Raw genomic sequence first — 23773 nt, 5'->3', positions numbered from 1 at the left:
GAATTTTTGCATAAACTCCATTTGAATAGTAAAGGATGTGTATTACATCCTGCACTAAATGCAAATGTTATATTTAATTTGGCTTTTTATTTTTTTGTCATTTGCATTGGCGTCACATTGTCTTTGTTATTAGTTTCTGTTTCACTCATTTGACTGCACATTTATTATCATCTCTTGCTCAGTGCGTGACATTGTTAGCAAACCTGCAGCATGGCACAACTCCACTCTACTGTGATTACCTTGAACATTTCCTCCACTCCTGGATATTTACCTCATTCTTTCTGGTCCAGTGGTGCACTTGGTGCGGTGGTGCTGTCCATCTGCTTCCTGCTGGGATTCCCTGGAAACATCGCTGTCATCATTCTCAAGCCAAACTGGAAGAACATGTCCAGTCTGAGTCAAAGTTTGATGCTGAACCTGGCTGTGTCAGACCTGCTCTGCACGCTTACCACACCAGTACTGATTTACTCTTTCCTCAATAGCTGGACTTTAGGCCTGGTTTCTTGCAAACTCATAATGTACTTTATTTATTGCAGCATTTATAGCAGCCTGCTGACTGTGACTGTGCTGAGTGTCCAGCGATACCTTCAGGCAGTGTACCTTGAGAGGAGGTTACATGAGGTTAAAGCGTGGAAGCTGCTGGTTCCACTCTGGCTGGTTGTGATCATCCTGTCCACTCCTGCTTTAGTCTTTCAACAGCCGGTGGAAAAACTGCACCATTTAACATGCAGTAGTCAGTACGCCTCCAAGGGGCAGAGGATGGCTGTGGTGTTGACAGAGACTCTTGTAGGAACTGTGTCACTGTTTGCCATTGTTTTTTCATACATCAGTCTCTACAGAAAAGTAAATCAGGCTCCCTTGTTCAACAAGCCACGGACCACCAGACTGATTACCAGCATTATTGTGACTTCTGTTGTCTTGTGGATCCCATATCGTACCGTAACTGTGCTGGGTGTGGCAGCTATTTACTCAAATGATGAGAACCTGCAGAAGATTTTTGAAGACAGCTGGCGCATACTTGGATCAGTAACATTTGTAAATAGTGCCGTGAATCCACTCCTGTATGCCTTTACTTCTAAGCGTTTGGCCACCTGCTGTGAAAAAATTACTCAACAGTTAATACAGAAGTTCAGAATTCCTTAAAATCTATATTTGTCAAGTGATGTCAGTGCAGAAGTAATATTTCAAAGCTGAAAGCTCTTTGGTGATGTGTTTTTCCTACTGTTACACACAGGGTGTGGTGCTCTCCATTTTAAAGCTGTTGGTGATTGGCGTAAATATAAAATTTTTAAGGTTAAGCAACATCTCAGCTGTGGAATTACATGTTTGTGGAAAAGAAATAAGGAAAAGCATTAAAAAGAATCAATGTACACATTAAATTGAATTCAGCATGCAAACTTTATATATTTATTTCATATAGTATAATCTCCGTTTTCCTTTCTTTTTTGTCATTTCTTGTTTTGTTTTTCTTTTCTTTCTGAATTGTTGTTTATTTTTAAAGCTTTCAAGGATATTCAAGGATTGACAGGCCGATTCCCTCTCCTGCTCACGGGGGGAGGGGAGTAGGTTCGGCCGGATGGCTCCCCGACCTCAGTCGGCCTATGGAGGTATGTGGTGGAGTGTGGTCTGCGGTGACATGCAGGGAAGGCGGATGCACTTACACGGCATCTGCAATTATGCCCTGCCGACCTAATTATTGTACTGGGTCCTGAGAGGTTGTTGTTGGTGTGTGGCTGGCAGCTGGGAAACTGCAGCCAAATATTTGTAAGAGAACCGTGAAAGCCTTAATAAAGGATGCTGCAAGGCATGTTCATGTCTTCGGGTCTGCTGTGATCATGACCAACGCTAAACACTAACTTTAAAATAAGCAGCAAGGAGGTGCACTTCCCAGCTGAACATAAACAAAGCTACTGTTGAGGTTTACTTTTTCTTGACCTCACCGATCCGTTTGATATCCCAGGTGGAGAAGAAGGGTCAGATGAGGCTGGAGTATTTTTCATCAAAGCTTTATTACCAATGCAGACTGGGAGATCACACTACATGCAGTCACAGCAAGCATCAAGTGGATCTGAGGATCTTTCCTTTTACACACACCTATATAGAGTAAGTGGGGGGGGCTGCCCTGTGTCACCCCTCTTCAGTAGTTTTCCACTAATTCTATTGTTGGTTAAAATTATGAGTGGCTATTATTTTGTTGCAGCTTGGACCCAGCTGATGCTTTTACTTTGAAAGTTATAGAGCCACAAGGTGCGATAAATCAAGTGGATTAAATTATACAGTAGAAGCGTGAGATTTTTAATGCACAGAGAGAAAGTTAAGGAACAGGAATGAGAAAAAAACGGCTATTAAGGTGCAATTCTGAGTTGCAAGTTGTTCCTTAGCACCTGGTTGATGAGGGAACAAGGTTGGTAACGATTGCAATGATTTACAAGTTTCACTGTTATATGTTATGTAAGGTAAAGATAATTAATTTGTTATTAATGAAAAAGGAAAAGGGTAAAGGTAACACACTGTTTGATTTATAAATGGTCCTGTATGCTGTAGCTCTTACAGTGTGTTCACATACACGTCTGTTTAATAAAAGGATTGTGAACCATCAGTTTGAGACACCATCTTTTCAACCGGGGATGCTACAGGGGGACTGTCCTCACCTGGCTTGTAAGTGCGGCTTACTGTTTATCTTGCTGAGGCAACTTTTACTCCTCATTTTATGACAGGCAAACCCCCACTGTCAATAAAGTCCTTACTTTACACAATTGCACACCAGGAATTATAGCTAATCCAACTCATTTGGCATTCAGAGGTTGAGAGCTTTAAGGTCACATTAAATGCTTTGAGAATAAAAGTCCACAACTGTCCTTTAAACAAGGGTTGGCCAAGTCATCCTTACAAAACAAACTTATGAAACATTTCCTGTTCTTCTGATCTGCACCCGCCCCTATTATCGAAGTAAACCTGAGCACATGGTATTCTAATCTTTGGTTTATTCTACTCACAATATGTGACACATAGTAGTATCCCAAACAGTCCCTTAGAAGTTCTGAATAACTTTGAAAGGAACATTAATACCGATAATATGTCATTTTCAAGCTGCCAAAAACTGATTGCCACCTATAACTTGTCACTGAAACAATATTTTTGCTTCAAACTTGCTGGATGTCATTCAGAAGGGTTATATGTGACACATTATACCCCAAAGTGTCCCTTTGAAGCATTGAATACCTTTTAAAGGAACATTAACACTGATAATATGCCATTTCCAGCTGCCAAAAACTGATTGCCACCTATAACTTGTGACTAAAATACTTTTTTTTTCTCCAAACTTACTGGAAATCATTCAGAAGAGTTATATGTGACACCCTATACCCCAAACAATCCCTTGGAACCTTTGAATACCCTTTAAGGGAGCATTAAAGCTGCTAATATGCCATTTTCCAGCTGCTAAAAAGTGATTGACGCCACATTATACTCCAAACTTAAAGCTAGCCTTTATTGGACAGAACAAAGAAACTCAAATGTCCAAAACCTTGTAATTCACAAAATAACACAAAAAATGGAGTAATGGCCTAATGTAAACAGGTGGGAGGAGATCCTCTTAAACAAATCAGGGACAGTAAGTAATAGTAAAGACAAAACACAAGGGAAAAACAAATGTCATGCCAATAAAGCACCTTTGAATTGAAACAAAAACAAATAAACCCCAACAATTACATCAAAGTAAATAAGAGAACGGCAATGGAACTATACTAACAGAGCAGAAACAGGGGGTATAGTGGAGGCTAAATACAAGGAAACCAAGGAACTACGTATATATATATATATATATATATATATATATATATATAAATTCCTTGCCCCCAGTAACTACAACTCTAACATGTAAAAAAAACACAAAATACTGGAATAATTAAACAAACCAATCGAAAGCAAAGCTGAACTCAAAAGTTGGGAACAATAATGAAATTCATCCAGAATCAAACACATAAATGAATGAATTAACCTCCTTAGACCCGAACTCTTCCATGGCATGCATTTTTAATTTCTCTTTGATATTTGGGCATATTGGGGCCCAATGAATGTAGAAACAAAGAATTACCAGATTTTTTTTTTTACCTTATTTTTGTTTTTATGAAAAATCAGAGCCACATATGAGGATATTCGTTTAAAATTTTGATAGAACAGTAGCAATATAATGTCCTCGTAAGTGGATATCAGAGCAAAATTGAGTATTTTGGTCTAAATAACCCAAAATGTGATGTCCACATATGTGGACGCCAGGTCCTAGGAGGTTAAAAAATAAACGAATAAATGAATAATTTGGGATACAAGGATACTCAAAGCAACTGTGTTTTGTTTTGTTCTTACATAAGCTATGCTCACGGCCACTTTAAGAGGTATCTCTTCCTAGTCACATGCTGAACTTCCGTGTTCCTTCTGAACTGCCTCAGTTCTTGGTGAGAGATGCTCTTTTGCATACCCTGAGATGAGTCCTACTACCACGGTGCCATCAGCAAACTTGATGATGATGATGTAGATATAAAGCACCAACAAATGATTTCCAACAACTTTGAAGTAGTAACAGATTTCAGTGACAAATTGTAGGCCGTAATCACTTTTTGGCAGCTTGAAAATGGCATATTATCAGTATTAATGTTCCTTTCAAAGTTATTCCGAAGTTCTAAGGGACTGTATGTGTGTGTGACACTTCTGGTCACTATGGCACAACCTCTTTCAGTCTTTCAGTCGCTACATTTATGGCGTGACCCTTTAACATACCAAGTTGTACAAAGCATGTAAAAAGCAGAAGTGAGCAGTCTTGCTAAACTTATAAAAACAGGAAGTTGCAGCTGGCTATGCTTGCAGTGTAAAATTAAGAAAGCTGAAAATAAATCTTCTAATCGTCTAGCTCCTTCTGAACAATGACACCATATTAGGACACAATTCTCTGACAGTATCTTTATTATTAGTTCCTCTTTCACTTCATCAAAAGTAACGTCTTGTTCATGTGGCTGCACATTTATCATCATCCTCACCTGCTCAGCAAGTTTGCAGCATGGCACAATTCAACTCCACCATGGTTACTTCTAACATCTCCTCCTCTTCTGGGGATTCACCTCATCCTTCCTTGAACTCCAGCGGTCTTGTTCCTGCAGTAGTGCTGTCCATCTGCTTCCTGCTGGGATGTCCTGGAAACATTGCTGTGATCATTCTCAAGCCAAACTGGAAGACCATGTCCAGTCTGAGCCAGAGTTTGATGCTGAACCTAGCTGTGTCAGATCTGCTCTGCTTGGTTACCCTTCCACTGTGGATTTACTCATTCCTCTATGGGTGGACCTTTAGGCTGGTGGGCTGTAAAATCATAACATACTTTGTGTATTGCAGTCTTTATGCCAGTCTGCTGACAGTGACTGTGCTGAGTGTCCAGCGAAACCTTCAGGTCATTAACCTTCAGAGGAGTTTAAATAGAGTAAGAGCAAGGATGCTGCTACTTCCGCTCTGGCTGGCTTCAATGATCCTGTCCACTCCTGCTTTAGTCTTTGGACAGTTATCTGAAAATCAGCGATGGACAACATGCAGTAATCAATACTCCTTCGAGGGCCAGAGGATGGCTGTGGTGTTGACAGAGACTCTTGTAGGATTTGTGTCGCTTTCTGTCATTGTTTTTTCATACATCAGTCTCTACAGAAAAGTGAATCAGGCAGCATTTTTCAACAATCCACAGACCACCAGACTGATTACCAGCATCACTGTGACCTTGGTTGTCCTGTGGGTGCCATATCTTGTCATTAATGTAATTAGTGTGGCAGCGATTTCTCTAAAGAAAGAGGGCCTGCTGAAGTTTTCTCATGACATTAGGGACACTGTTGCAGCAATAGTATTTGTAAACAGTGCCCTCAATCCACTTCTGTATGCTTTTACTTTACGTTTGTCCAGCCTGTGCCACAAATCTGCTCAACTTTTCATACAGAAGTTCAGAATTTCCCAAACTATGTCCACAGATCTCACTGCTGGAGAAGCAACTCAATGACATAAGCTTATTGGGAAATTAAGTCAAAAATCCTCCTCTATCCCACTGATACACACGGTGTCCCGTCCGCTCTATTTATCACAGAAAGCTGTTGGTGATTGCTGGTGTAACGATAAACTTTGAGGTTAAGCAACATCCTGCCTCAAATCATCTGTGTGCTGATTACAGCTGGTCCTCAGACAGAGGAATGATATGTTTGTGGAAAAGAAATAAGGAAAAGCATTAAAAGGAATCAATGTACACATTAAATTGAATTGAACATGTTAACAATTTTTACTTTATATATTTACTTCATATAGTATAATCTCTGTTTTTTTTTTTCTTTTTTGTCATGACGGTTTTTCTTTTTCTTTTTTTTCTGAATTCTTGTTTATTTTTAAAGTATTCTATATTCAAGGATTGTTGTTTTTCTTACTTTTAGTTATAGCATTGTCATTGATGTCAGGAGAGAGAGCTTTGTACTTACTGTGATGCTGAGCTTAATGTGGTTTTGGAACAAGTGGGGAATACAAGGCTTGTGTATAAGGTATCGCCAGAGAGAGGTGGCAGATTACCTTTCATAGAAAAGCGTCTGAAGGAATGTTGTGCAGGGGAATGATAGTTTAGTTTTATTTGGTGTCTATTTTTGCATGACTTGTGATTTTTTTATAGTTGTGGTTAATTTTTGGTTAGAGGCAAACTTTTTGTATGAGCTTGTATGGTGTGATGGTTAAAACAGTTCAACTGTAGGAAAATATAAAATGTTAATCTAAATATCAGCGAGTGCGGTATATATGGATGCAGACTTCTACCTTCATAAAAAACTACTAACATTATAATATAGGTTCTTTTCTTTTATGTTAGCACTGAAAAGCATTCAATTATGTTGTGTTACAAAAATGCTAAATTCAAAAAGTTCTCACATGCAAACAGAATAAACATATTCAAAACATAAAATTTTGTCTGCCTTGTCAATAAAATAAAAATTAAAAAAATTACTAGATTCATTCATCACTGTAATTTAAATCTGTAATTTAATTTGTAAATCTAGCTTTAATCCAAAGTATCATAAAAATATATAATATTACTACCAGAAAAAAACAAAAAACAAAACAAAAGATAAAATAAAAATAAAAATCTTAAAAACTAAAATTTAAAATTGTTATTACTGTAGAAAATCCAGTTCCGATGACTGGTTCCATCACTTTTGGGGCTCAAAGGACTCATTGGTATGGGGGCTGTGTTTAGGGTCCTCATAGACATCCACTCAATTTCCCTCTGGAATTAAGTCTCTGATTCTGAATCAGCATCATGACCCCACAGCTTGAGATTGCAATTCAAACCATGTGGACACAGATCCTGAGCCTTAAAACAATAAAGCCATCAGTCTAAATCAGATCTTAGTCAACTGGTCTCCTGCCCCATGCAGCTGTAGTTAAATGAATACACAGGCTCTTCACTCTCATTCATCTGATGATGTGTCATTTCAAGAAGGAAAAATCACTTGGAGGAATTAAACATGATTTACTATGAAAGAGCAACTAATGTACTAGGCAATTAGACTCCGATGACCCATCATGGAAGAACAGAATCCATGCAGCAATAGGATTTAGGACAGGACCCTCCAGACACTGGTGGTGGTGAAGATGACTGAGGCTGGATGGAGCTTTGGTTGAGGTGTCTGAGGTGGAGCTGGGAAGGAGGTTGTTAAATGGAAAGGGATTCTGAAAAGGAGAATGACTGACAGCAACAACTGAAACCATGCGAAACGGAGGCTGATTGGCTCAGAGAAGGGGAGTGAGAAGATTATCGGGCTAGAGTAATGATTTCAGTATTGAGATTGAGCTTCCGAGCGTGAAAAAGTGGTAAAGACGGGTGAGTAGTAGGGGTGCAACGATACACAAAATTCACGGTTCGGTTCGATACTTTGGTGTCACGGTTCGATATTTTTTCGATACAAAAAAATGTTCATGTCTTTTTAATTTGTCATTTATTAAAATTATGAATATATATTTTAACTTAAAAGTACAGTTTTAAAATTTAATGTTGCTGAAACAACAAAATAATAAAAAATAAATAAATCTATCTGATCGAGGAATCAATCATCTTTGGAAAAGAGAGTTTATTACAGAGAAATGGCTCTTTCCAAAATAAAAGCTATACTATACGCTTCTTCTGGGCTATATTCTCAGCAGCATATTAAACATATCAGGTCCCCATAAGGAGAATCATGTGCTAACGGCTGTCTAAATGACTCGGGTAAAGTTTGTAGCATGCGTGCTTGTTGTTTTTGTCTGCTTCCACTTGTCTTTGCACTAGGATGATGTCGGTGTAAATGTGCAGTCATATTCGTTGTGTTCCCACTAGTGCTGTCAGCGTTAATCTCGTTAAAATGACATTAACGCCATAACACGGCAAATCTCCGTTAACGAGTTACTGTGGATCGCCCCGTGCATGGGGCTGGACGGCGTCAACACGTTAACAAGCTAACTGCGCTAACGCACTAGTTCCCACCAATTGAGCATTGCGTGGCACATCCGACATACTGTTTTACTTTTGTCCATGACGCACTTACCATCAGGGTCATGCTTCACATGAAAACCAAGATAGTTCCAAACGCCAGATCTGAATGAGGGCGGGAGAGGCTCAATTTCGGGTAGCGTTGAGGCAGTTGCCATGTTGCAACGAGCTTAGCTTCTGTCTTGCTAGCTTGTGCTGGGCTCAGTGGATCTGCACTCGACAGTGCAGCCTAGGCGGAGTATTCGAGCGCAGATCCACTGAGCGCTCAACACAGACAGCATCGTCAGAAGAAAAGTTGATAAAATAAATAAAAAATGTTGTATTGTTCGATACATATGCGTACCGAACCGAAAGCACTGTATCAAACGGTTCAATATCGATACGAGTATTGTTGCACCCCTAGTGAGTAGGTCAACAGCTTCCATACTGCACTGCATTGTCTGGCAGAACATTGTGGATACATGACTTTGCATGACGAAATGGTGTGAGACAGACTTGTTGTGGGCCTGAAAGGCAAACTATTGTCAGAACAGTTACAAATGGACTCCAAACTAACGCTAGAGAAAGTGCTTAACAGAGTCCAACAAAATGAACTTGTAAAGTAGCAACAAGACAAGCTTGTGGCGGGGTGTGGTCTGCGGTGCGGGGCAGGGAAGGCGGACACACCTGCAGGCAGCTCTTCTGGCCGCTGGCAGGAAGCCGGGCGGGAGATCGTCCAGCTGGGAGCAATGGAGGAGGCGCATAAGGCTCCACGCCTGCCAGAGGCGGAGGAGGTGCACGAGAGTCCGCACCTGCCGGAGGTTAAGGAGGTGCGTAAAGCACCTCGCCAGCTGGAGAGGGAGGAGGAGGCGCACAAAAGGCTGCTCCAGCCAGGAGTAGAGGAGGAGACGCACGAGGAGATGGAGGTTCCCCTGCCAGGGGAGCCTGCACGCAAGCCCGAGGTCAACGTGGGGGCCAGACCAGCCTCACCTCCACCAGAGGCTTGCTGGTTATGGTAAATCACCTAGGGAAGTTTCTTCTTCACCTGGTGGAAATAACAGACCCTTTAAGAGATCTGCTGAGGAAGTCTAACCTATGGTCATGGGGCCACGTCAGCAGTAGGCTTTTGATGGCATCAAAAAAGAACTGACAACACCCCTAGGGCTTGCTCTGTATGACCCAAATGCTGAAATGTGCATATCAGCTGATTCTCCCTTGTATGGAATAGGAGTGGCGCTTCACCAGCAGCAAAATGATTTAGGGTGGAAACTGGTAGCACACACTTCAAGCAGTCTCAGCATGACAGAGCAGCAATATGCTCAGATCGAAAAAGAGGCACTTACTTCAACATGGGCCTGTCAGAGGTTTGCTGAGTTCCTAATTTGGAAAGCATTCCACACTGAAACAGACCACAAACTTATAGTCTCCTTGCTTGGCTCCAAGGGCCTGGATGAGCTTCCACTTTGCATACAACATGCGATTAATGAGGTTCTCTTCTACCATATCACACATTGCTGGTAGAGACATCGCAACAGGAGATGTACTGTACTGTCCAGAGCTCCTGTATATGACACAACAGAGGGTTTACCAGAGGAAAAAATGATCTTGTATGTGGAGTCGGTCATAGCACGCCTGCCAGCCACAGAACCATGACTTAGAGAAATCCAGATGCATCAGGGCAATGACAGCATTCTTAGCCAGCTAAAGAAGTTCTGTGTGCAAGGATGGCCAGACAGTTTTTCAATTGAAAGAGTTTTCTAGCCTTATCTGCCATTTTCAGGTGACCTCACAATACTTTTTGCTTCTTCGTGGAAGCAGAATAGTGACTGAACAAAAGAAGTACATTAAACAAGCTGTTATTTTAGTACATACCAGGTAAAGCATAAGGCAGTATAGTTTTAGAGGTGCAGGCTTAATCTGCTTATTTTCTTGGTAACGCAGTAACTCCTATTCAGTAGGGGGTGATATAGTAAAAAAACAAAAAACAAAAAAAACCCCAAGTGTTTTTTTTCGTCATTTGTATTGGCGTCACACACAAACAGTGTTGGGACTAACGCGTTATTAAGTAACGCGTTACAGTAACTACGTTATTATTGTGGTAACGAGCATGGTAACTAGTTATTATGCCAAAATCAGGAACGCGTTAGTTGTTACTCGTTACTTCTTGTGGTGGCTATCGCGGAGCTTCCACAGATTCAGTAACATTAGCAAGTGGTGGAGGCCAGCAGGTGGATGAGGGAAAAGGGAGGCAGGAGGAAGAGAGACCCGAGGCGGCCGCCGGTCCGAGTGTGAACTGAACTTCAGGTAAGAAATTATGACATGCAGTGTATCTGGGTCAGATATAAACCAAGTTTAGGTGTAGTTTATTTTCGTTATGCTGACTTTTTCCTACTGCGTACTAGCTAGCATGACGGAGTTTCTATACAGCTGGGTGGGTGCTATGATGTTACTGATGTTGAACTTTATTTTGTTCATAAGGTTAATTATTAGAGTTCCCAACCGTCCCCTAAAAAACAGAATCGTCTCGTATTCAGAGAAAATATCACGCGTTTCGTATTGAGGTGAAAGGGAGCACAGTTTGTCCCGTACTTCAGCTATAATGAAAAAGACACAAAGGTCAAGTTATTCTGTCTTTGCGCTGCACAGCTGTCTCTTCTTCTCTCATTCTCTCCCCCTCCCTCTCCTGTTGCTACTTCAATCATGAAACTGATCAATGATCAGCTGATCGGCTTTTCTCTCTTGTTTGTTTATCGCCCACTTTGCGCCAGAAAGAGGAAACCAGCGGATGTCGCGCTAAACAACAGCAGCACGTTTAAGCTTGATCAGCTGTTGTTAAAATTTATTTAATATTAATTTCTAGTATCAGCTGATGTTTGCTGGAGCCACAGCTGTAAAGCTGCTGGTCATGATATCGGTTTGGTTATCTGGTGAGAGGGAAACATGAAGATGAGACCAGGAGATGTCCTTACTGAATCATCGGAGCTGAACAGGTGATGGAGAAACAGGTTTACCTTTTAGGTGACATGAATGAGTTGAAGGGAAGTTATGAACTGTTTCTGAGAGACAAATAACACCAGGATCCTTTGTAGCTGACAGCTGGTAACTGTGCAGGGGTGGATCTAGCAAAGTTTTGGCAGGGGGCCAGGTAGGGCATTAACAGGGAGAGGGGGGCACAAAGAAATACTTTTCTTTCTTTCTTTCGAGGATGCCAATGTTCACATTTTGGACAGAGAGGACAGATGGTTTGAAAGAGGAGTGAAAGAAGCCATCTATGTCCACTGTGAGCGACCATCTTTGAACAGAGGCGGGGGTTTACGACACCAACTCTCTGCCATCTATAATCCAGTTTTGAGATCCCTTCCCAGACGCCTTAACGCCCACTCACATCCTGGGCCATCTGACCTCAGGAATTCGCATGATAAGGTGGGGCCAGGTTTCACAATGAACACACCCGAAACTCTGGCTGATTGGGACCCACACCCAGTTTCACACCTTGGCTCAGGCGATTAGAGGATCATCAGGGGGTCCTTTTGTCCCTCTGTGGGGGGATACTCCCACTAGGTTTATATCTGGGACTCTCCACCATTTGACCTTAGAACTGAAGAAGCTTCTCGGATGAGAGGTGAAACGTCTTCAAGTAAACTTAAAGAAGTCCAGACGCTTTTCTTTGCAAGCTCCTTTGACTACGATGACCTGGATGACTGAGAACCTTCACAGACATACTTTTCTTTCTTATTCTCATTTAAAATATCTAGCTTTTAAAAAATAATTATCTGAATCTTACAACAAACGATTGATAGATTGATACATATATACCATCAAAACAGTGTACATCACTGTCACAACAGCGTTTGTTTTCATTCAAAGGCTTTATGATTTTTCCTATAATGGCGGGCCAGTCTCTAGTCAAATTGCCCGGGCCGATTTTTTTTGTCCCAAACCAGCCCTGTATGCAGCTCATCTGCAGTCTGGTGTTACCTACATCTTCCTATTCGGAAGGCAGAATTTCCGAGTTCTGAGTACAATCGAAAGCACCACGACTGCAGTTTTTGTGTTGGATGTAAAAAGCGCACATGGCGCTGTGACGTAGGCTAGAATCATGGCGGCGGTCAATGACGGTCCAGGCGTGGGATTTTTCTCGTGGAAATATGCACATTATTTTTTCCTTTCTATTGGTAGGTGGCACAGTGCACTTGTGGCAAGTAAGCAAGCTAGAAGACTGGCGCTCTTGCTGGGTATCCAGTTATGGAAGCAACACATTAACAAGAGAATTCTGAGTAAAACCAAAGTTACTTTCCCTAGTAACTAGTTACTTTGAAAGTAACGAGTAACTTCAAGTAACTGAGTTACTTTTGATAGAAGTAACTAGAATGTAACTAAGTTACTAATTTAAAGTAACTTACCCAACACTGCACACAAATGACAAAAAACGATTTGCATTGGTGGCACAGGGTCTTTGTTATTAGTTCCCTTTTTACTCATTTGACTGCACATTTATCTTCATCTCTCACTCAGTGCATGACATTGTTAGCAAACCTGCAGCATGGCACAATTCCACTGTGATTACCTTGAACATTTCCTCCACTCCTGGATATTCACCTCATCCTTTTGTTGCAGCGTATAGCATGGTGGAAAAGGATGGAGAGAATCCCCCACTAAGCTTTTGGGTTGGCATTACTTTAGATTTTTTTTGTATTAAAAAATCTAATTGTATTAAAAAATCTTTTGGTCAAAAGATCTCCTCTTTCCTGCTGTTACACAGGGTGTGGTGGTCTCTGTGTCATTTTTGTGACATTTTTATATTTATCAGAAGCTACAGTTCTTAATACCCACACTCATATACAATTAAATGTTCAAATTACTTTGAGTCTTCCTAAATGTTTTATTTCTCTTATCTAAATCATAGAAAACACAACAATTACTGCTAAACCAATAACTTCAATGTAGAAGAAATTGCAAATTAAAGTGACATAAAAGAAAAAACAAACCTCATTGGTTTTGCATGTCAGAGTGGTTCTTTTGTGAAACAAAGAATGGCTGTACAAAGCCATTTATTGTTATGGAGGGACGCTCCTGTATTGAAGTTTGTGTCCTGGTTGCAGTGGGTCAGACATTGGGCTTAACACTTATATAACTGAGTAGCATTCGTATGGTTAGGTTTTTAACAAATCTTTAAGGAAATACATCAGTTTCTCTTGCATTTTGATTATAGCATTGATTTAAGATTGGGTGGCCACAGCACTTTTGGGTTTGGAAATAGCTGGGATGGAAATTTCATAAACAGTGACCCTGATTCTTGAGTCTCTTCAAAAAGAGCATCAGCTACTTGTTTCCTCATTTACCTGCTACTCTAGATGTTCAGACCTCTTTACATAGACTTAGATCTCCATGGATCATTATCTGAGATGTCACAAAGGAGGGGCGTCATTCCCGCTGGTCACCCTCGTAGTTTAGGAGGATTTAGCGAGAACAAGCCACGTCTGCCATTCTGCAATTCATCTCATGTAAACAATAACGTGGCGCACAGCGTGACGTGCAAAAAGGCACATACCTTTGACGTTGCGTGACAAACTCTGTATTCCTCGTCCATACGTAAACGCAAAAAAGGAGTTTTAAAAAAATCTCAGTTTTCGGTGATTCGAAACGCCGTTTACGTGTGGACGAAACAGCTGCGTTTTCAAAAATACCTGTGTAGGTGTGGACATAGCGTAAAAGAGTTAGTAGTTTATTTTATTACTACCTGTAATTTATTGCAGATTACTTGTATTTGCTTAATTGTTTACTAAATGTTTGAGGTGTGAAATAAACTGCAATGGAGCAAAATATGGGTGTGTGTGGTTGGAGGATGTGTGCGTGCGTGTGCGTGGGGGGGGGCACCGGTTTGAGCACCGTTTCAAAAGTACCGGTTTGGTACTGGTATCGGATAAAACCTAAACGATACCCATCCCTACTGGTATGTAATTTTTCTTTTGTTTTGGTTTCCCCATGGAAGATATATTCAAGCTAAAAGTTGATATGTAAAAAATTGTGTAAAAAATGGTTAAAAGTATATGTAGATGTTACACATACTGCTCTAAAGTACGATGTGTCTTAAAACGTCTTCAATATGTGGGTAAAAAGGGCATTTGTGGTGCAAATATGGCAACTGTCAGTCTGGGATATTGAATTTGTGTACTTAAGATGCATTTTGTATCAAATTGATAAAATATTTTGGTCATGCATGTGTTTTTTTTTATCCTGAAAGATGTCTCGAGAGACAACATATATACAGCAAGGTGTTGCTGGATAAATGTTGAGAGGGGCAATGTTGACAGTGAATTGGTTAATAAAATATACCTGAGGAGGATTCAACCCTTTTGGTCACCATTGTGGGGGGTTTTTTCAGGCATGTAGTGCATGGTACATTTTACACAACTGTTCACAGGCACTGCAACCCAGTACCTGTTACATATGAAACAGGCAAAAGTTAATATATGAAGTATAATAAAACCAATCAAACAAATCATCTGATAGATAACTGAACAGAATACATAGCCAGAGTCAGAGACAAGTGCAGCAGTCTTGAAGTTACGACTGTCCTGACGGACTCTCAAGAAGAGGTAAACTGGTGTCAGTGCAGTGTATGTAAAGTGTAACACGCCCCAAGCAAGAGGGCTGACAGATTATGTCTGATTCTGAAAGAAAACAGATAAATCATGAGATGGACGACAGGTAGTGTGTTTCCTCTCTCGCTTCTGCCAGATCTTTATTTATACACATTCACGTGTTCACAACAGGTTGCAAAAACTTCTTAACTTCTCTGTCTCACATTCCCAAAGCCCAAAATCAGAATAAACTAAAATAATATAAACAAAAATCTAAACAGTCATCTCTGTTGTTTGTTACTAAGAGCTATAAATCACACTCTTTTTTCCACACATAGTTTGATAAAACAAACATTCCAGTACTGTACTATATACTAATGACGTATCTGTATAGTGGAAATCTCCACATCAACATTGCAGAGCGTTCAGGATTATTATAGGTTATTACACTAACTTTAGACAATAACAGTGACAACACATCAAACTCTCTCTGCTAGCACATTAACTCAAATATACAGGAGCCGTGGTGTACTTTTGTTACAAGAGGGTGCCTTAAGTTTAGAAAACAACAAAGCCGACGGCTAGTCCAGCATGCGGCGAGCTAAGCTAGCTTCTACTCTCGATCTTAACACATTTCAACAAACGAATACAGATCTCAGCAAAACAAACTGCTGGTCGGGTTTTACCCTTATTTGGTATGTAAATTATGTGGACCACATGTGTGGCCTTATTACTTACTAACCTGAAAGAAAACAGATAAATCATGAGATGGATGACAGGTAGTGTGTTTCCTCTCTCACTTCTGCCAGATCTGAAGACGAGCAGTAGCGTCACACTTAACCATCTCACTAGGGCGGAAGTGCCCCCTTGTGGCGTAACTAGGGATCACACCACATGTTGGGTCTCCAACAAAAATCACAAAATTAAGGCCCTTCCTTAACAAAACTACACCTAAAGGCTTATACAATATACAAAAATTAAATCACATAATGTGACCACACATTACAGTGTGTTACACGTCTCCCTGACAAATTAAGAATGGCTCCTGGCATTCAAACCTCAATTTTTCTCAAAAACATTGACACATACACTTATTCAATATAGCAAAGGTGTGTATATGTAAGATGTGTAAACAAATGGAAGGTAAGGTGTAAAGCCTGTGGGTGTTGGAATATGATAAGGAACTGTCCATGGTGGCATGTAGGGTGAGGAGAGTGTTGCAACTGTAGGATGAGGCTGGTACGATGGTTCACCCAGTGTTCTCTTTCTTTTACAGGAAGCCTCAAGCAGAATGTCCCATTACTCTCTTCAGAGTCTGAGTCACTTGTTTCAGTCTGTTGCCTTCTCCTGCCTCTGTCCCCTGACAGGTTGTTTGATTTCGTTTGTCTCTTTGGTGTAGGCCCAGGAATGTGCTGTGGAGTCTCAACTGGCAAGTCATTCACAAGTAGTAACAAGTAACAAGTTGCGGTGAAGCACTCTAGTCTTATCCTTGTCTCCTGCTTCTCGATAGACTACATACACGGGGTTGTCGGCTACCTGTGCTTTGACTACGTAGATACTCTTTTCCCAGTATGACTTTAGCTTTTCAGGCTGCCCTCTTTCACCAAGATTTCTAACGAGGACCCTGTCCCCAGGATGCAAGACAACACCTCTGAGTTTTTTGTCATAGTAGGATTTGCCTCGTGCGCTGGACAGTTTACTATTCTCACTGGCTATCTCGTACGCTTCAATCATCTTTTCTGCCCACTTCTCAGCATAATGTTTGTAAAATTGAGAGGTGGCAACGGCGCCAGGGGTGAGGTTGTACACCCTGGTCTTCTGGATGCCGTGTAGCGTGCCCACCCCCAAGGTCCTATATGTATGTGTTATGAGAGTGTGAGTAATGTGAATGTCTAAGTTGTGGGATAAAATTGAGGCACAGGCAGCCAGAAGCGGACGGGGGGGGGGGTGCCTCCCCTGCACCCTGGTGGCACACCTTTACCCCAAGGCCCTGCATGTGTGGGTGATTGTGGTGGAGCGGGAAGAGGGAGGCAACTGGAGATGGGGAGGGAAGGAAGGGAGGGGCCACTTGCCGCTGACCCCAGTAGGCACCCCCATACTCTGCAACCCACCAGGGCAAGGGGACCCAGGCCCATCCGGACTGGGGTCCAGTTCAGCAGCGCCGTCTGGCCTCACAGAGCCCGGGACAGCCCACCCGACCCCACCACAGAGAAAACTGCACCCACCCCGTCATCCACTCATCTTCCAGACTACACAAGACAATAGACACCCAGGCTGAGTTCTTGCTTCACCTCTCCTATATCTTCCCCACCTGCAGAGTGAGTTCCTGGAGAGAGGAGACCTCCAAAAGCATCTGGTCTGCTGACATGAGAGAACAAGGTGGGACATAAGAGTGTAGCAGCTCAGACAGATTAAATCAGGCAGAACCATTGCTTAAACACAAAGAAAATGATTTCAAAATTTATTCATAAATTAACTGAAACCCATTGAAGGGAAGCTAAAACTGGAGTGATGTGCTATTTCTTCTTGCACCAGATACAAATCAAGTTGAGAATTTGCACCAGCTGTGGACGAGCAGCGGAGGCCTGGCTGATTCCGATGAAGACTGTATTGCAGTAATCGAGACAAGATGCTATAAAAGCATTGATCAATGTTTCAAGGTTGTATTTGGACAGAAGAGGCTCAATCTCTGACAACTGCCTCAATCACGTAAGCACTCATTCTAAAAATGTTTTAGGAAAACAGCAGTAAACCACAAAGGCTGGAAACCACTGCTTTACTTAAAGCACAATTTGGATATGAATGGAAATTTTGATCAGAGTGTGTGCTGCAGCGCCCTTTGCTGGTGTGGAGTGGTACTGTATCATAGCGTGCAACAGGCAAATCTGAGAGGTACTTTGAATAAGCTACATTTCTTGTTTCCGTCTATCATGCCCCAAACAGCCAATGACTTACAGGCATAGAGTATCATATATGTATAATTTCCAAAATAAGGGTTTTATATACCACACTAAAAAAAAAAAAGCAAAAGAAGATATCTAAATACACAATGATAAAAATACCCTATTTTAAGAAATATGAGCTCATAAAAGACATGAACTAAAGTGAACTCTACTCAGAAATAATTCTCAACAATAGAAATGAGACGCTGACGCTCTGAAGACTGTTTCACTCTACTGAAGCACACTGGTTAAAAACACTGTGCTGACACTTTTATCAAAGCAGCTCTGGCATATTTTGCATTTTTTGGCTTATGTTATAGGAGCCTTCATCGCAAAAATAATAAGGGATGGGATTAGGTTAATGAGTTTAATCAATGGTTGCTAGATAACTCAGCATGCCACAATAGTTTTTTACATTCATTTCTGAAGACGTCATTGTGCTGATCTATTGCATTCTCTATGTTGTCAGCTTTCATTTCTATGTAAAGATATATATCCATCCATGTTAAGCTGGCAGGTAGGACCTGGCTAACAAGACACCTACCCAGATTCATTACCGTCATTATAAGTCAAAAATAAAGTTGCATATTTCCCAAAGTAATGATATATCTAAATGTATAAAACAATTGTCACCTGTAACTCTGAGTTGCACAACATAAAGTGAACCACAAGAAAGTCTATGACTCATGACTATAGATCGGAGCAAACCGTTAGCCACAATGATGACATCAAGCTGTATGTCAGGAGTGAAGGAGTGTCAGATACAGACACTGTTTGTTATGAATTATACACTGTAGAAACCAAACAGCTGTGAGCTAAGTCGATGCTGCAACACAGAAGAGCCACCTTGTCGAGTCAGGACTCTGCAGTCTATGTGCATCTAGAGACTACTGGTCAGCTTTAGTGATGAGATGCAGACATCCTGGACAGAGATGAATGCTGGTTTGACCAAGGAGTCATGGAGGCCATTTATGTGAAAAGAGAACAGTTACTTCTGAACTGAGGAAGGTCCTAAGAGCACATCTGTCAACACCTTACAGTGCGGTGACTGCAGCCTTTCCCCAAACTCGCTGTTAATAGCACTGTCACTGTTGCAACAACAGATGTGTGGAGTGGTAAGAGAAGAACCCAATTTCAGGTACTGACTTTGCTGCGGGTAAGCTTTATTTACAATTCGTGAGAATACAAACAGAGGCAGAGATGGGAAGGGACAAAAACTAAGAAAAACCTAAACTGGGAAGAACGAACAAAACAAACCTGAAGCCATGAAACGCAGAAGAAGAAGTCACTTGGATGAGGAGTCAAATATTTCTCCCACTGAAAATATGGCATTGAAATGAAAGGAATCAACTTTCAGGTATTTCCTAATCTGGTTTATTAAGAGATATCTTCATCAAGATATTGAATTGTCATTCATTTCTGGTTGTAGGTTAATATAGCCGGACTGTATTATAAATTATAAAACTTGTGTCTCCAGAGTTGTGAGCTGAATTGTGAATTAGTGTGAAATCCATGAGAAGTAAATTTGTATTACCAGTTTTTAAAAAAGAAACAAACAAAAAAAAACCTACAATGATTTGCGGGTGGAAAAAAATTTAATGCAGTTTCATGTTCCACTCTATTTCTACAAAAAGCTAAGGTGAAAGTTAGTGAAAGACATGCAAATATGCTTACATACAAAAAATGCAAAAACTGCAAATAAAGTAAACACATCCACAGCTCCCAATAAATGCTCTCCTTGCTGTAAAAACAAAACAAAAAAAACATAGCTGTCCAACCACATTTCTAAGCTTCTATGATGTTAAATGGCTCAAAATCCTTAAAAAGTAGAAAATCTACAATTCGATGACATCAAAGTGTGAAAGTCTGACTTATGTTTCTAGATGTTCTTACACTGGTGCTCTCTGAATAAATGGAAATAAATGCAAAGATTTTTAAAAAGAGTCATGCAAAAATCCCGAAACCATGAATGCAAATGTTTGGATCACTACTACAGTATCCTTGTTATAAGTTCCTATTTGCCTTCACCAAAAGTAACAACTTGTTCATGTGGCTGCACATTTATCATCATCATCATCACTTGCTCAGTGCACAACACTCAGCAAGTTTGCAGCATGGCACAAGTCAGCTCCACCGTGGCTACCTATAACATCTCTTCCTCTCCTGGGACTGTCTGGTACTCCACCAATCTGGTTCCTGCAGTGGTGATGTCCATCTGCTTCCTGCTGGGATTCCCTGGAAACATCGCTGTCATCATTGTCAAGCCAAACTGGGAGAACATGTCCTGTCTGAGCCAGAGTTTGATGCTGAGTCTGGCTGTGTCAGACCTGCTCTGCTCAGTTACCCTTCCATTGTGGATTTACTCTTTCCTCTATAGCTGGGCCTTCAGCCTGGTGTCCTGCAAACTCATAACATACTTTGTGTATGGCAGTGTTTATGCCAGTCTGCTGACAGTGACTGTGCTGAGTGTCCAGCGATACCTTCAGGTTGTTCACCTGCAGAGGAGTTTAAATCAGGTAAGAGCAAGGAAGCTGCTGGTTCCACTCTGGCTGTCTGCAATGACCCTGTCCACTCCTGCTTTACTAGCTCAACAGCTACTTGAAGTAGATCAGCAAAGGACATATTGCAGACCGCAGTACTCATCTGAGGGACAGAGGATGGCTGTACTGTTGACAGAGGCCCTTGTAGGATTTGTGTCCCTTTCTATCATTGTTTTTTCATACATCAGTCTCTACAGAAAGGTGAATCGGGCAGCCTTTTTCAACAATCCACAGACCACCAGACTGATTACCAGCATCATTGTGACCTTTGTCGTCCTGTGGGTCCCATATTTTGTTATCGATGTGCTGGGTGTGGCAGCCATTTCCCTAAAAAATGACAGCTGGATTACTGCTGGAGCACTAACATTTGTAAATGGTGCTGTGAATCCACTCCTGTATGCCTTTACTTCTGATCGTTTGTCCACAATGTGGCAAAAAATTGCTGAAAATTTAATACAGAAGTTCAGAATAGCTCAAAACCTGCCTGAATCAAGAGATATCACTACAGAACCAGCATCTTAGTGATTTTCCTGCATGGCAGAGTTCAACCACACTGTTATATTACTATTATTATTATTAATATTAATAAGATAATAATAAGATAACATAATAAGATTATGTATAATGAATATTGTATCTTAAGTGAAGAGATCTCCTCTCTCCTGCTGATGCACACAGGGTGCAGTCCACTCTATCACAGAAAGCTGTTGATGATTGGTGATTTAATAATAAACTATGAGGTTAAGCAACATCTCCTGTCAAATCGACTGTGTGCTAAACCTGATTTTTCCAAAACCAAATCAATGATTTTTGATGCTTAACCTAACCAACCACACTACCAATGCTGAAAGCAGCCAAAAGGCCCCAGTATACCCACCACAATGGTCGCTTTCCCCGCTGCTGCAACCTCCCTTGTGTTGCAGGACAATTTTCACATCACATCCTGTGTCATGAGACACAATCCTTGCTGTGGTCTGGATCTTTGCACCTTGGCACAATGCGCTGTGGTTGGTTGAAGACACGAGTGCACAATCGTATCGTTCTTTACAGCCATTTTAATGACAATCCTGTTAACTGTTAACTATACCTTTAGATAATTTTAGGTGATGTATGAATAAAGTAATTTCCATGTTGCAAGTCATTTAATTTTTGTCATTGGCTTCATTGGCTTATATACTGTTACAGTGGTTAGCACTGTTGCCTCACAGCAAGAAAGTCCTGAGTTCAATTCCAACATGTTTTCCCTGTGTTTGGATGGGTTCTCTCCGGGGACTCCGGTTTCCTTCCCCAGTCCAAAGACATGCAGTTAGTGGGGATAGGTTAATTGGAAACTCTAAATTGCCTATAGGTGTGAATGTGAGTGCAAATGGTTGCCTGTGTCTATGTGTTAACCCTGCGACAAACCTGTCTGTACCCTGCATCTTGCCCTAATCCGTTATTTTAAAAGACAGATTAAACATATTTTTTATTTTGAGTGAAAACTGTAAAATGTACTTTTTGTTATATCAAATCATATGTTTGAAAAATAGGCAAGTAGACTATAAAGTTTCGCACTGTTTGTACCTATCCTCTGAAGCTGTAACAAAGACAGTGATTAATAGAGCGTGTACTGTGTCGCCCTTTGCTGGTGTTGAGTGGTACTGCATCATAAGATAAGATAAGATAAGATAAGATAAGATAAGATAAGATAAGATAACCTTTATTAGTCCCACACGTGGGAAATTTGTTTTGTCACAGCAGGAAGTGGACAGTGCAAAAGTTGGCAAAAATTAGGATACAATAAGAATAAATACAGTACACAACTGTACAGAATAGAATAAAATAAAATACTATATACAGTAGAATAAAATAAAATAAATTTACAATAAGATAAAAATAGAATACAAATGCTATATACAACTGAGTAAAAATACAACGATGACAGAAAAGATTATTGCACTTAGTGTTATTGCACATGTGTGGATGTGTGTGTTTGATCAGTTAAAGTCTTTATTGTGGAGTCTGACAGCAGTGGGGAGGAAAGACCTGCGAAATCTCTCCGTCCCACACCGTGGGTGCCGCAGTCTCCCACTGAAGGAGCTGCTCAGTGCTGTCACAGTCTGCTGCATGGGGTGGGAGATGTTGTCCAACAGTGATGACAGCTTAGCCACCATTCTCCTGTCACTCACCACCTCCACTGGGTCCAGAAGGCATCCTAGAACAGAGCTGGCCCTTCGGATCAGCCTGTTCAGTCTCTTCCTGTCCCCGGCAGAGATGCTGCCGCCCCAGCAGACCACACCATAAAAGATAGCAGAAGCCACCACAGAGTCATAGAAGGTCTTCAGGAGTGGGCCCTCCACTCCAAACTCCATACAGTGCAACTGGTGAATCTGGTACTCTGAAGAGCTTCTTTCCTTGTTTCTGTTTGCATGTACAGTGAGTTCAAGTTAAGCTGGAAATCAAAGAAACAAGGAAGTTTTTGTGTCTGTAATTAGAAAGGGGCCTCAGTTTATTTTGGGTGATTTGTGGTGAAGCAGCAATCAGTACACTGGTTCATATGCTGCTGCTGAAGTCTAAAGCGCTCGAGTATATGCTGGATGTTCTGTATATTATTTCCAAAAAGTCACTGTATCTTTATCCAGTGTATCATAACAAAATTTTGAAAGAAAAATAAAAGAAGTATAAAATGTGGATGAATATGAAATATGAAGGATACATCAATGCATTGATCTCAGAGACCCTCGTGGCTCAGACTTGTCTGCTTTGGTTTATTTTATTTCTTTATATCAAGAATTACACAAGAAAACGTGTTTGTTGCATCAACACTGTCAAAAATCAACAAAAGTACAGTAATAAAAAATCCATACATATGTTATGTAGACCAGTATTTCCTTAACAAGTACAACTAAAACCAACTTCTCTAAATAACCCAATAAATGGCTGAACAGGATACAGATCCAGAATCAGAGACAAATGCAGCAGTCTTCAACTCAAGGTTGGTCTGTCAAACTCTCATTGAAGAGAGAAGCTGATTTCAGATCATATTTTTTTCACATTTTTACAATTTATTAAAAGCTGCAGCTCTTTTAAACCCACAATCCTATGATATACAATTTAGAAATAGAAAACACAATAACTGTTGCTAAAATTGAAATTAAACTGACTTAAATAATAAAAAGAAAAAAAAACTCATCCGCTCCTTGTCTGTGCTTAAGGTTCATG

The 23773-nt window shown here is 40.8% G+C and overlaps 1 protein-coding gene and 2 pseudogenes across 1 annotated transcript; all 3 read left to right on the top strand.

Annotated features, from left to right (window-relative positions):
* The first annotated feature begins 210 nt into the window (after positions 1-210).
* On the top strand, positions 211-1194 carry LOC146371543 (C-C chemokine receptor type 8-like; annotated as a pseudogene).
* A 3855-nt stretch (positions 1195-5049) lies between these two features.
* Positions 5050-6050, top strand: LOC146371542 (leukotriene B4 receptor 1-like; annotated as a pseudogene).
* A 14096-nt stretch (positions 6051-20146) lies between these two features.
* LOC146371541 (leukotriene B4 receptor 1-like) lies at positions 20147-21094 on the top strand. Its single transcript, XM_084953333.1, has one exon. It carries the CDS (start codon positions 20147-20149, stop codon positions 21092-21094), a length of 948 nt encoding a protein of 315 aa, XP_084809459.1.
* The last annotated feature ends 2679 nt before the right edge of the window (positions 21095-23773 follow it).

This window comes from Perissodus microlepis, chromosome 15 (assembly GCF_051167445.1).
Source record: "Perissodus microlepis isolate ML-2025 ecotype Zambia chromosome 15, ASM5116744v1, whole genome shotgun sequence".
Classification (NCBI taxonomy): Eukaryota; Metazoa; Chordata; class Actinopteri; order Cichliformes; family Cichlidae; genus Perissodus; species Perissodus microlepis.
Note: the sequence above shows the minus strand (reverse complement) of the source record. Positions and strands in the feature narration are given on the sequence as shown.

Coding starts and splice junctions, on each gene's coding strand:
- LOC146371541 (XM_084953333.1), top strand. CDS start 20,147: ATGGCACAAGTCAGCTCCACCGTGGCTACCTATAACATCTCTTCCTCT.